General features: G+C 51.1%; 1 protein-coding gene across 1 annotated transcript; it reads right to left on the bottom strand.

The window, feature by feature from the left end:
• Nucleotides 1-290: 290 nt before the first annotated feature.
• On the bottom strand, nucleotides 291-10,696 carry LOC125551803 (beta-glucosidase-like SFR2, chloroplastic). The gene is made up of 11 exons (XM_048715162.1): nucleotides 10,425-10,696; nucleotides 9,663-10,014; nucleotides 3,036-3,174; nucleotides 2,741-2,907; nucleotides 2,413-2,634; nucleotides 2,057-2,228; nucleotides 1,742-1,975; nucleotides 1,504-1,653; nucleotides 1,187-1,316; nucleotides 591-843; nucleotides 291-501 (listed from the first exon to the last, which is right to left on the bottom strand). Exons 1-10 carry the CDS (start codon nucleotides 10,615-10,617, stop codon nucleotides 662-664), a joined length of 1,941 nt encoding a protein of 646 aa, XP_048571119.1. The 5' UTR covers nucleotides 10,618-10,696; the 3' UTR covers nucleotides 291-501; nucleotides 591-661.
• Between the last annotated feature and the right edge of the window lie 3,197 nt (nucleotides 10,697-13,893).

Here is a 13,893-nt window from a genome sequence, read left to right on the forward strand (position 1 = left end):
TTATTTGTACCGCATATTTGGACACTAGGATACCCCAAGATGGTAGGGCTGATCACATGATGGTTGCACTGATTTAGACCATAAATAGCAGCCATTAACTCAATTGACTTGAACGTATATATGTGTTCAGATCTAGAAAAAACATGGAATCTGTACATATGGGTATCAGGATGCTCATATGCTCAGTGAAACGTTTCACTGGCATCGCGTTCAATTAAGAAGTGTGGAACCTACTTATGAGCTTAATTATATTGCAAAAAGACATTTTAATCTAGTAAATCATAAGGTAGTTGGTAAAAAAATCAGCTGCATCTTCAGTCAAATCAAGAATTTAACTTGTTTAGACGTTCTGGAGATAAGAATAAACTAAAGCAGAAGGAAATTACAAGGTGCTTCTACTATTACAGTGACCAGTATATAACCATGTACATTTAAAATGCAAAATGTGAAGCTTCCACTTGCCATAACTTCTTATGTGCTTCCTCCAGAGGAAATATTACCCTGCACAAATACAAAGTAATCAAGATAAACTTCTGAATAGGTCATGTGTACAGACAAAGGAACAACGAAACACACGGATATTGACTCACCAAAAGTTTGATGTTTTTTTTTATTGTAACCAAAGAAACAGAACTATGGATAGCAACTACAATAGCAGGTCTCAAGAAGAAATAGAGTAAGAAATTGCATCGTCCTCAATGTAGTGAATCTTCCTGCGTGGAAATGGCCGCATAACGCATCTTACAAAGTGACTCAAAGGATCCTGCAAGCCTTCCATTTCATAGTGGCCAAATCGCCAGTCCCGCAATACAAAAGTTCGCTCAATAGGCCGATCTAGACCCCCTGTAAGCCAAAGAAGACCAGTAATGCTTAGATTTGGGAAGCAAACACTGCAATACAACTCTCATTCTAGATAGCTGTTTTTTCTCAGCCCTCCCACAGCTCAATGAATAATTCAAACTGAGAATAGCTAAGCATATCTCAAACGTCATTATGATAACCAATTCAAGTGGAAATCTTAATCTTGAAGCTTAAGCAGAGGCCAGTAGCATTGACATATTTCATGACCAGTCAAAAGCAGTTGCAGGTTCTACTAATCAAGTTGTGTCTAGAAAAACAAGCCACCACCTATAGATCCTGGCAGTTCACTTCTTTACAAGAATGCTTTAAGAGAATCAATATATACCTGCATACATACGACCATGTTTATCTATTTCCCTGTAAAATGGGCGTGTTTTCTTCTGAATCGCAGCTTCTTGCAGTTCCCTCCAAGCAGATGTTCTGTCCTGTCTCATAATTTTTCCAGTTGTGACAACCTGTAACAAATATGTGTGCTTAATAATAAACATGCACAAGAAAAGACAAACTATTGATGGAAACAACATGTCTAGCAATGTTTCACCTTTTAAAGAACCAAAGTTTAACAAAAAAGAACACACTTATATTTTAGAAACAAGGAACAGACTTATCATGTTAGCAAGATTCGCTGAAACTAGAAGGTACCTTGGAGAACAAATAGTATGAAGGGCGAGGTTTCCGTGCTAGGTTATTAGCACGGTCAACAGCAACAAGCCCAAACTTGGGACCATAGCCATCAGCCCACTCCCAATTATCCGACGTTGTCCAGAATAGATAGCCAAGCACACGCACACCCTTCAAACAAATATGCTTATGAGTGTGCTGAAGTTACACACATTCCTCATGAAGACATACTACAATGCATGATTGACTAAGAACATACCATTAAAATGGCCGCGTATATGGCTAACAGGTGCTCCAGTATATATGGTTTCCGAATCAGATCAGTCTCATCAGAAACTCCATTTTCAGTAATGATAAAAGGTATGTTTAAGCTCTTGTATCGCTCATTGAACTTAAGTAGGATGCGAAACAGCCCATCGGGATAAACTCCACGACCAGATTCACTGTACTCATCATTTTCCACGTGCTTTAGGCCAGGTCCTGATATTACCTCCTGCATTAAAGAGGGAATTTTTTGAAATGTTGTCATATAGAGGACCAGGCAATTTATTTACGCAGACAGTACTCAACTCACCTGACCATAGTAATTGATGCCAATAAAATCCAACTTATCACAGATGCTATCGATGAAAGGGAATAGGGTCATTGAGTTAGCTATTGTGACAGCCGCAACATCAAATAGACCATATGGCCGTGTAAACGATACATGATGTGAAACACCAACTATTGGCATCATTGCATTCTTGCTGCCATCAATAAAGAATGGTTAGATAAAGAGAGGAACACATTCTTGCATTGAACCCATCATCATTGCTTTCTTGCTACCAATCAGTAAATGAATGGTTAGGAAAAGAGGGGACACACACTCTATCTATTCAGCTCATAATAGTATATATATTAATTAATACAATGCCACAAGATCCTATTTACCTTTCTGAATGAATGTAGTCATAAGCTTCAGCATGCGCAACAGCAATCCAATGCAAAGCTTGATTATATACACCGGTTGGTAAAGCAGATGTTGCTACTTCAATTGCATTAGGATCCCCACCAGGCCAAGCTCCGGCACAATAAGTTAGCATCACAAACACATGTGGTTCATTGAAAATCACCCAGTAGTCCACTAAATCTGACACACGGTCAACAACAAGCCTACACAACAAAACTAACGCGATTGTTCAAGAGCCCATAAACAAGAAAACAACATCCCAATGAAGAATGTATATGTTTGGCCAGTTTGACTACCAGAGAGGAGTACCTTACAAAATCCATGAAATAATTAGCAGTTTTTTCCATCTTCCATCCACCATATTCCCCAGCCCAAGGTGGAAGTGAGTGATGAAATAGGGTAAGCATTACTTTCATCCCATGCTCATGAACTCTTTGAATGATCCATCTATACCGCTCAAGTGCTGCAAAATTAACCTAGAAAATACACAATGTATGTCTTTGTTTCAGCAATACAGAGATTTGCATGCTACAAAGGAAAGAAACAATGTAATGTTTTGGGAGGCATATGAAGTTCATAATCATGCTCCCATGCATCAACTTACCGAGCTCTTGAAATCTTCAGTTGGTTCCTTAGGCATTATTCTTGTCCAGTCTACGCCCATGCGGAAAACACTAACGCCGGTTTCCTTAGCAAGTTTCAACTCAGTATCAGGATCGGACCAAAATTTAAGCCTCTCTTGCCTGAAGAAATAGATTGAGTTCTGTTATGACCGGTTTGGTCTATACCAGGAAGAGGCCCACCGGGCATTAGTATTAGGGGCTTGGCCCACAAGTTATCTTAGGCAAGTTACCTTAGGCTAAAGTTATAATACTAGTTGTAAGACACCGTTTGAGATTAAGCAATAAAGATATTATAATCTTCTGTTGCCCGGCTCCCCAAGGAGCCGGAACCCTAGCCGCCGCCGCACCCAACCCTAGCCGCGACGGCGCCTGCTCGCCGGCGCGCCCGCTCCAGCCCTCATCCCCCTCCTCCTTGCCCATACAACCTGCGCCGAAGGCCTGGTAGGAACCCTAGTCCTACCAATTTGGTATCCAGAGACACCAGACCGATCATGTCGCTTCCTCCATCACCGCCGCCGCTGCCAAACACCACCGCCCCACCTACGCTGCCGCCAGCCCCTTCCGCGCCGATGCCGGCGAGCACGTCTGGGACCGCCACCCCGCCAGCGCCGACCACCACCGCGGCGGAGCCGCCCCCCATCCTCTCGCCCGAGGAGGTGTCGGGCACCCTTCGGGAGCTTGTCCAGGCGGTCAAGGGCATCAACCTCTATCTCGCCGGGAACCAGCCCCCGCCGCCGAGCGCTGCCACCGCTGCTCCAGTGGCCCGCCCGGCCTTCCAGTCGCCCTACGGAGGGGCGCCCCCGCCGCCGCTGCTGCTGCAGCACTACCCGTCCGCGGGGACTCCTTGGCCAGCGTGGCCGGCCACCACCACACCGCTGGGGGGCCCTCCCCAGCAGTTTCTACAGGCGCCCCCGCTGGCCACCTCGATGCTGGCTGCGGCGCCGCAGCACCACCAGGAGCCGCCACCGTCGACAGCACCACCACCCGCGCCCAGGCCCACTGGTCGGCCCCTGCACCAGGTGCAGTTTCCGCCATCGCCATCGCCAATTCCCGCGTGGGCGGCCGGCTCGTCTCCGGGCCTGGTGTATACCACGGCGCCGGAACACCCGACGCCCTCCCTTCGGTTTGACCGTCCCTCCGGCTCGGCGAACTACGGCCCGGAGATCCCCGACCCGGCACACGCGCTGCCGCCGACTGCAGCAACCCCCGGGCACGGCGGTCCGACACCCCCTCGATTCGCCAAACTGGACTTCGCCACTTACGAGGGCACGGAGGACCCTCTCAACTGGCTCAACCAGTGCGAGCAGTTCTTTCGCGGGCAGCAGACGCTCGCTTCGGACCGTACCTGGCTCGCGTCCTATCATCTCCGAGGCGCGGCGCAGACCTGGTACTACGCCCTCGAGCAGGACGAGGGCGGCATGCCACCATGGGAGCGCTTCTGGGAGCTCTGTCTCCTCCGGTTCGGGCCTCCTATCCGCGGGAGCCGACTGGCGGCCCTCGGCCGCTTACCTTTCACATCCACGGTGCAGGACTACGCCGACCGCTTCCAGGCCCTGGCGTGCCACGCGCCGAACATCTTCGGGATTCAGCACGCCGAGTTATTTGTGGGCGGTCTGCTGGACCATATTCGCGTGGACGTCGAGCTCCGGGATCCCCCCGACCTCCAGACGGCCATGTACTACGCCCGGGCTTTCAAGCAGCGGGCCCAGGCACTGCAGCAACCGTCCGGACGGGGCGGCCGCCAGCCCAGTCGACCAACGCCGACTCCTCCAGCACCGGGCCGGCCTCCTCCAGCCGCACCCCCGGCCACCACACGGACCTTCCGTCGGTTGTCACTGGCCGAGCAGCAGGAGCGTCGCCGTCAGGGCCTCTGCTTCAACTGCGATGAGCCCTACACGCCGACCCATGTCTGCCCCCGCCTATTTTACTTGGAGACGGTCGACTACACCGAGGCGGACGACTCGACCGACGCGCCACCACCACCCGAGGCGGCCGCGGACACGCCCGCGGATTCCAGGGCGACGGCGTGCGTCGTCTCCCTCCACGCCCTCGCCGGCATCCGTGGCGAGCGGACCATGCTGCTGCCGGTGACGATCCATGGTGAGCGGCCGGTGGCCCTGCTGGATACTGGCTCCACCCATAACTTCCTGCCCGAGGCGACCATGCGTCGGCTAGCCCTTCTGATGACGGGCGGGGAGCGCCTGCGGATCACGGTGGCGAACGGCGATCGCCTCCGGTGTCATGGGCTCGCCCGCGACGTTCCCATCTCCATCGGTGGCGAACACTTCTCCATCACCTGTGCAGGGATCGACCTCGACTGCTTCGACTTCATCCTCGGGGTGGATTTTCTCCGGACCCTCGGTCCCATCCTGTGGGACTTCGACGCGCTCACGATGACGTTCTGGCGGCTGGGCCGCCGCATCCGGTGGGACGGCCTTGGAGGCGCTGCGCCAGCCGTGCCACACCTCCAGCTGGTCGCCGCGTCCTCGGAGGCCGAGCAACCCCTGCTGGATTCCCTTCTGCAGCAGCACAGCGACCTCTTCGACGAGCCACGGGGTCTTCCGCCCGCTCGGGTGTACGACCATCATATTCACCTCATGCCGGGCACCACTCCCGTGGCGGTTCGGCCCTACCGCTACCCTCAGCTGCAGAAGGATGAGTTGGAGCGACAGTGTGCCCTTATGCTCGCCGTGGGCATCATCCGGATCTCCACATCACCCTTCACCGCACCGGTGCTTCTCGTCCGCAAGTCGGACGACACGTGGCGTTTCTGCATTGACTACCGCGCCCTGAACGCGCTCACGCTCAAGGAAAAGTTCCCTATACCGGTGGTCGACGAGCTCTTGGATGAGCTCCATGGGGTGCGCTTCTTCACCAAGCTCGATCTCCGGTCGGGCTATCATCAGGTGCGTATGCATCCAGACGACATCGCCAAGACGACGTTTCGCACCCACCATGGCCACTTCGAGTTCTTGGTGATGCCCTTCGGCCTCGCCAACGCCCCAGCGACTTTCCAGGCCCTGATGAACGACGTCCTCCGACCCTACTTACGGCGGTTTGTGCTTGTTTTCTTTGATGACATTCTTATCTACAGCGCCACTTGGGCCGAGCACCTCCAGCACGTCGCCATCGTCTTCAACGAGCTTCGGGCGCACCACCTCCACCTTAAGTGCTCGAAGTGCTCGTTCGGGACACCTACCGTCGCCTACCTCGGCCATGTCATCTCGGCCGACGGGGTGGCTATGGACGCCGACAAGGTGGCGGCCGTCTCCGCATGGCCGATGCCTCACTCGCCGCAGGCTCTCCGCGGGTTCCTTGGCCTCGCCGGCTACTACCGGAAATTTATCCGGGAGTTCGGGCTCATCGGGGCGCCCCTCACGCGGTTGCTTCGCCGCGACGCTTTCGCCTGGGACGACGAGGCGACGACGGCGTTCGAGGCCCTCAAGGGGGCCCTCACGACGGGCCCCGTCCTCCAGATGCCCGACTTCAACCGCCCGTTCATGGTGGACTGTGATGCCTCGGGCGCCGGTTTCGGCGCCGTGCTTCATCAGGGCGATGGGCCCCTCGCCTTCTTCAGCCGGCCTTTCGCTCCGCGCCATCTTAAGCTGGTGGCATACGAGCGGGAGCTCATTGGCCTTGTACAGGCCGTTCGTCATTGGCGGCCGTACTTGTGGGGACGGTCCTTCCGCATTCGCACGGACCACTACAGCCTGAAGTTCTTGCTGGACCAACGGTTGTCGACCGTGCCACAGCACCAGTGGATCAGCAAGCTCTTCGGCTTCAACTTCTCCGTCGAGTATCGGCCGGGCCGCCTTAACACTGTGGCTGACGCGCTGTCCCGTCGTGACTCCGACCTCGCTCCCTCCGCCGACGAGTCCGCCGGGGCGGTCCTGTGCATCCGCTCCGGACCGACGTTCGGTCTCTTCGCCGACATTCGCCGCGCAACTGCGACGGCCGACGACGCCTTCCTTCTTCAGCAGTAGCTCACGGCCGGCGACCTGGAGGAGCCTTGGCGCTTCTCTGACGGACTACTTCTCCATGGGTGCCGGATCTTTGTTCCGGCGCATGATGATCTCCGTCACCAGGTGTTACAGCTCGCCCACTCGGTGGGTCATGAGGTGTGCAGAAAACCCTCCATCGTCTTCGCGCCGACTTCTACATCCCTGGCGATCGCGCCCTGGTCCGCGACTGGGTTCGGTCTTGTCAGACATGCCAGCGCAACAAGACGGAGACCCTGAGGCCGGCTGGGTTACTTCAGCCCTTGGAGGTGCCGTCTCAGGTCTGGGCGGATACATCCATGGACTTCATCGAGGGCCTCCCCAAGGTGGGCAGCAAGTCGGTCATCCTCACGGTGGTCGACCGCTTCTCCAAGTACGCCCACTTCATCGCGCTCGGCCATCCGTACACGGCGGCGTCCGTGGCCCGGGCCTTCTTCGACGGCATTGTCTGCCTACACCGGTTCCCTGCTTCGATCTTCAGTGATCGGGACCCAGTGTTCACGGGCCATGTCTGGCGCGACCTCTTCAGGATGGCGGGTGTCCAGCTCCGCCTGAGTACGGCGTTCCATCCTCAGACGGACGGTCAGTCCGAGGTGGTTAACAAGGTCATTGCCATGTATTTGCGTTGTGTGACAGGTGATCGGCCTCGCGCGTGGGTGGACTGGCTCTCTTGGGCGGAGCACTGCTACAACACCTCCTATCACTCCGCCCTGCGCGCTACGCCGTTTGAGGTGGTCTATGGTCGACCACCCCCGCCTATACTACCGGTGGACCCGGAGACGGCTCGGACAGAGGTTGCTGGTGACCTTATCCGCACCCGTGACGAGATGCTTGCTGAGGTCCGTCAGCGTCTCCTTCAGGCCCAGTAGCTGGCCAAGCACTACTACGACAATCATCATCGCAAAGCGGAGTTCGCGGTGGGTGACTGGGTGTGGCTGCGTCTTCTCCACCGCTCTACGCAGTCACTTGACCCGCGCGCGAAGCGCAAGCTCGGCCCTCGCTACGCCGGGCCCTTCCCTATCTTGGAGCGCATTGGGAAGGTGGCCTATCGTCTTCAGCTTCCAGCACGCGCTCGCATCCACGACATCTTCCATGTGGGGCTGCTCAAGCCTTTCCGTGGCGAGCCACCGGCGGCTCCTCCGGCGCTTCCTCCAACCGCCGATGGTCGCATTCTTCCAGAGCCGGCAAAGGTGTTGCAGAGCACAGCTCTGTCGTGGCGTGTGGTTCGTCCTCGTTCAGTGGGCGGGCCTTCCGGAGGAGGAGGCTACTTGGGAGCAGCGTGAGGAATTCCGCCAACACTATCCAGACTTTCAGCTCGAGGACGAGCTGTTTGCGCAGGCAGAGAGAGATGTTATGACCGGTTTGGTCTATACCAGGAAGAGGCCCACCGGGCATTAGTATTAGGGACTTGGCCCACAAGTTATCTTAGGCAAGTTACCTTAGGCTAAAGTTATAAATACTAGTTGTAAGACACCGTTTGAGATTAAGCAATAAAGATATTATAATCTTCTGTTGCCCGGCTCCCCAAGGAGCCGGAACCCTAGCCGCGACGCACCCAACCCTAGCCGCGACGGCGCCTGCTCACCGGCGCGCCCGCTCCAGCCCTCGTCCCCCTCCTCCTTGCCCATACAACCTGCGCCGAAGGCCTGGTAGGAACCCTAGTCCTACCAAGTTCACAGACATGTGAGAGTTCATTTCACATAAGCAACCTTTTAGGCACAACACTGCCTGTGAAACAGCATCACCCAGATAATTGGACTGAATAAAAAGATGAATAGTAACATGAAGAATTATCATAAATAGATAACTGTAAATATGCACTTATGCTCTTCTCTTGGCACCGTATTTACAAATGGAACTGGTATCTAAAGTAGGAAAAAGGCAATAACATGAGGAGATCATCAGCCAGTTAAGGCAAACTGAAGTACTTTCTTAGTGGGCGGTTTCTATAGGGGCGTACCCACATAAATCCGGCCAGGTGCACAGGACATTGGGTACAAATGCTAGTTAACATATACATATAGTCCATATGTGTGTGACATCCCTGATCCAAATAGCTAAACACTGGGCAGCCAGGCAGGCCCAGCCAACAGAAGCTGCGGGGTCTAGCTAGCAGCAGCTTGGCCAGGGAATGCGGGCTAGATAGCCCAGGCATCCAAAGACAGGATTCCCCCTTATGCTAGAAACTGATCCAAATCTTTGCGCTGCTCTTTGTTTTTGCAGCATCGTCAGGCCGTCTTTGTTCTGTAGAAGTGAGAATAGAGAAGGCGTTCTATTTTGCTATTGGAGTCTGATGTTTTATTATTGTTCAATTTTGTATGTCGATTAATGATTCAAGTAAACTCTTTATTTGGTAACTAATCATTTAGACTACTATATCTATCTAATTATGGTGTATTGTTAATTGTTAAAGTATCACTTTATGCATAGTATATAAGTTTTTTTTAAATCTACACATCTTTGATGTCTACACGTACATACATCCGATAACCTTTTCCCTGGGTCCGCCCCTGGGCTTCTTATCATGAAAAAGAGGCCTTGGATTACAAAACTGAACTAAACTATCTCTTCATTCAGAAACAGTTTTGCCATGAACATAGATGTACTTACGGGCATGGAACATTGTGCCAAGCAGCAACATTGTGGCTGCAGTTATCTCCACCACTAGATTCTTCACCCTCAGAAAACTTTTCAAATCCTCTGAGCATAGCCTCCATGGCTACCCTAAGAGGCTTCCTTTTCTCTCCATCGGTACCCTTTTCGTCCCCACTTAGCCTAGAAGATGGCTGAGAGCCTCCATCACCACCAGCAGAGGCCATCACTGCATCGACTTGTTTCTGGTTGCGCATGGACTCCTTGTCATCAACGGATTGTTCGGTCGCAAACTGAAGCCAAGCATCGTCCAGCCTGTCTTCAACATGCGCAGGCGCGGTCGCTAACCCGAAGAAGAAATCATCATCTTCTGCAAACAATTTGAAGCACCATCAATGATTTTTGATGCTACAAGTATGCTAAACAAAATGTGAAACATGGTTTTAGTCTATTTCGATTTTTTTTTCCAAAGTGTGAACAGAACTGTGCCAACGAAGATCCACAAATACAGTACTGCATGACAATGGCAAATCTGATCAGCCACACCCACAGCACCACAGTTTCCAAAAATGGATTGATTATAGGTTGATCAATTGGCAGACAATGAATTGGACCTTTCCGAAAAAAAAATAGACAATGAATTGGCGAACCATACAACTACATCGATAACCCACCAAATTCATCGTTACCATATAGCTAAATCGCATCAATGTAGCGCCTTTCTCAGGAGGCAGATATTAAAAACATGGTTCAGTAAAGAGAACCGGGAGGAACGCGGACCTGCTGCGGTGGCGGAGGAGGGCAGGGAGCGGAAATCGACAACGGGGTCGGCCGACTCGTCGATGGGGCTACGGATGCGGCGGAGGTGGCGCCTCCGGAACCGCGCGTAGGAGGCCGCGTTTGCCGCCGTCGCGGCGGCCGCCGCAAGGACGATGAGCTTCGCGGCCACCGCCAGGAAGGCCGGCCATGGCATTTCCGTAAATACAACCACTCAGCCAGGTTTTATTTATTTTTCCTGGAGGAGAAGATAGGAGTGGCGGGAAGAGTACTGCGGCGCTCCCGGGGGTGAGGATAGGGGCTTGGTCCGTTGGTTGAGGGCCCACAAGACACTTGGCGTTAGCAGGTGGTGTTCCCAGATTTTTCTAGGCCCACCAGTGAGTGCGACCGTTGACGAGAGTGTGAGACTTATCGTTTTTAACGGACTTTCTTGGATATTTTTTCCTAGGCTTGCTCCAGTTCTTATAGTCCTCTCGTCACTAGATGGTCTATGAATGATGAATGTAATTATTATTATGATTGATGTTTGTTGTACTGTTATGACTAAAGATGAATAAGTCCGAAATTTTCTCATAAAAAAACGCCCATCAAAACAGACATAGTATTTGTTCACGAACACGTCCGCAGCCAACCATCCAACCACAATACAAATAAATTTGAATATGATTCATACAAATACGATGAAATTCATGCAAACGAACATAAAGTTTGATAAAATTTCATTCGTAAAACTTAATAAAACCTAAACTGATTTGTAGCCGACGGTGACCTCGTCCGCCTGGCTGGACGGCGGCACCTTCATCGCCGTATGTGTTGTCATCATCATCGGAGTGATCCTTCCAACGACGAAAGGGCGCGGGGTGTCGTGGTTTTGTCACGGCAGATGTCCTCGTGAAAGGATGAAGTCTAGAGGCCACTGCAACTAGGATGTCGCTTGAGAGGGATTGATTGGGAAATGAAGGACACAAATTTACCCAGGTTCGGCCCTCACGATGGAAGTAAGGACCTACTTCTTGATTGATATTGCTGGAAATCTCAATTACAAGGATGCGGATTCGCCAACCTAGCTCTCGATTGATCGTAATTTAGTCTTTTCGTCTCCAGAGGCTCTCTTTTCCGTCTCCAGAGGTTCTAACTAAGTCCGGGTTGTATTACGACCCGTGTTCTATCCCGCTTTCTACTTATCTCCCAAGTAAAAAGAGTCTTCGCCTTTTGAGCCTGCGTCAAGCCGACCCGTCATACTCCTTTACGAGCTGGCCTTTAACAAGCCATGCATTAGTCCTCGAGGCCTTCCTCATATATGTTGATCCGATGGGCCGAAGTGACCCATGAGCCGGCGTGCTCCTGGCCGAGTCATTTCTTCCTAGCCGGGTCACTCCGTGGGGAATGTCCCCAACATTAGCTCCCACTTTTGGTTGGATTTATTCATGCTAAACTTCATTCTGCAAAGAATATGAAAAGTAAAGAAAAGAAAAAAAATATCAAAGGTTAAAAAACCCGGGTCTAGACTTGTGAGCGGGAATCCCTTGTTCATGTAATCTTCATCTTTTCGGTTTGTGTCTTCTTGGCCGGGTCAATAATTGCCAGCTTACGAAGCTTTCTTCAAACTTGGTGTTTTTTTCCTTTCCGCCCCATTTTTGTGACATCACTATGTTACCTTCATGTAATTAGGGCATGACATCACAACGGATCTTTTAAACATATATGTATATCTCGTCTGGCGCGAAAATCAAGGAGCCCTTTTAGCCACAATTCAATGCGCTCCCTGGAATTACGCGGCTGTCGTTTCAGGTCCTTTGATCCTTATAAATAGGCCCGAGGAGCCCAGAGTTCACTTTTCTACCATCTCTGCTCCTCGTGCTTCTTCTTCCTTTCGCCCTCCCCCGACGCCGCTGCGCTTTCTCGAGCTCGCCGCCTTTGACGACAACCGGGACAACTAGACCGGCATCTCCGGACCTTCATTGGAACTACATCAACCGCCGCCGCTGCCACCATCAGCTTTCTTCCCGTCTTCAGATCTGTAAGTATCCTTCTCCATTGTTCTTCATACAAAGCTCGCTTGAGTTCATATTAGTCCTCCACGATTCATCTTTAGAGGTCTAGATTTACTTCAATGAGATGCTCAGATCTTCTAACATCCTTGCGCTATATTTTTCCAATCTAGATTTCCTCCTGCCGCGTTCGATAGATCTCGTTGCTCCCTCTGTGTTCCGACCTTGCCATAATTAGGTCTTTTATTTTTATTTTCCAGTATTTTCTAGATCTATTTCTGTTTATGACTTGCTTCGTTATGAAATCCATTATCACTTTGCCGAAATTATGAGCCATGTCAGTGTCTCATGCCGGGTTAGTCCTTGGCCGGCTTGTAGAACCGTTGTACACCGCAATTTACTAAAACTTTAGCTTGTTTGGTACTCATGACCCAGCTACTTTCAGTCAATCCTAATATTTGCGTTGTCAACTGTCATGACCCGGAACATCTTCATGACTTGCCCGGCTCATATTTGTCTTTTTACTTTCTATAGTTTTAGACTTCACCGAAGACAAGAAAATGGCTCCTAGGACCAACAAGATAGTTAGCTGGGCCAAGTCCACTTCTTCTCAGTTGGAGACCTTGGTGAGCTCTAGAATGTTGCCGCCTCAAAACAAATCCATTGGCGCCCACACGAAGAAGAAATTCATCCTCAACTAACTCAGAGCGATATCATCGTTTTCACTGACCACCTGGACGAGGTTTTCGCCCTTCCGGCTCAAAGTTATTCCGGGACGCACTTCATCATTTCATCATCAGGCCCCAAGATCTGGGTCCCAACTCTATTTCGAACTCGTGTCAGTTTCAAGTATTTTGCGAGGTGTATTTTGCAGAATGAGCCGTCCGTCAGCTTCTTCCAAGAATTTTTCTATTTCAACCATCAGATGGAGTACAAGAACGGCCCAAACATCGAACTTGGGGGCGTGATGCGGCTTCAACTACATTGATATTTCCCTAAAGAGGAAGGGATGATGCAACACATCTACAGTAGATATTTCCCTCAGTGCTGAGACCATGGTTATCGAACCAGTAGGAGAACCACGCAACACTACGTGAACGACACCTGCACACAAATAACAAATACTCGCAACCCGACGTATTAAAGGGGCTGTGAATCCCTTTCGGGTAACGGCGCCAGAAATTGGCAAGTAGACGGGATAAAATTGTAATAGATTGGATAAATAGATCTCACAGGAACGCGAGATATAATAAATACATAAAAATTGCAGCAAGGTATTTTTGGGTTTTTGAATTAATAGATCTGAAAATAAAATCAAATAAAAGTAGATCGCGAAGACAAATATAATAAAGAAGAGACCCGGGGGCCGTAGATTTCACTATTGGCTTCTCTCGAGAAAATAGCAACGGTGGGTAAACGAATTACTGTTGGGCAATTAATAAAACTTCAAATAATCATGATGATACCCAGACAATGATCAT

The sequence above is a fragment of the Triticum urartu genome, chromosome 4 (genome assembly GCF_003073215.2).
Source record: "Triticum urartu cultivar G1812 chromosome 4, Tu2.1, whole genome shotgun sequence".
NCBI lineage: Eukaryota > Viridiplantae > Streptophyta > Magnoliopsida > Poales > Poaceae > Triticum > Triticum urartu.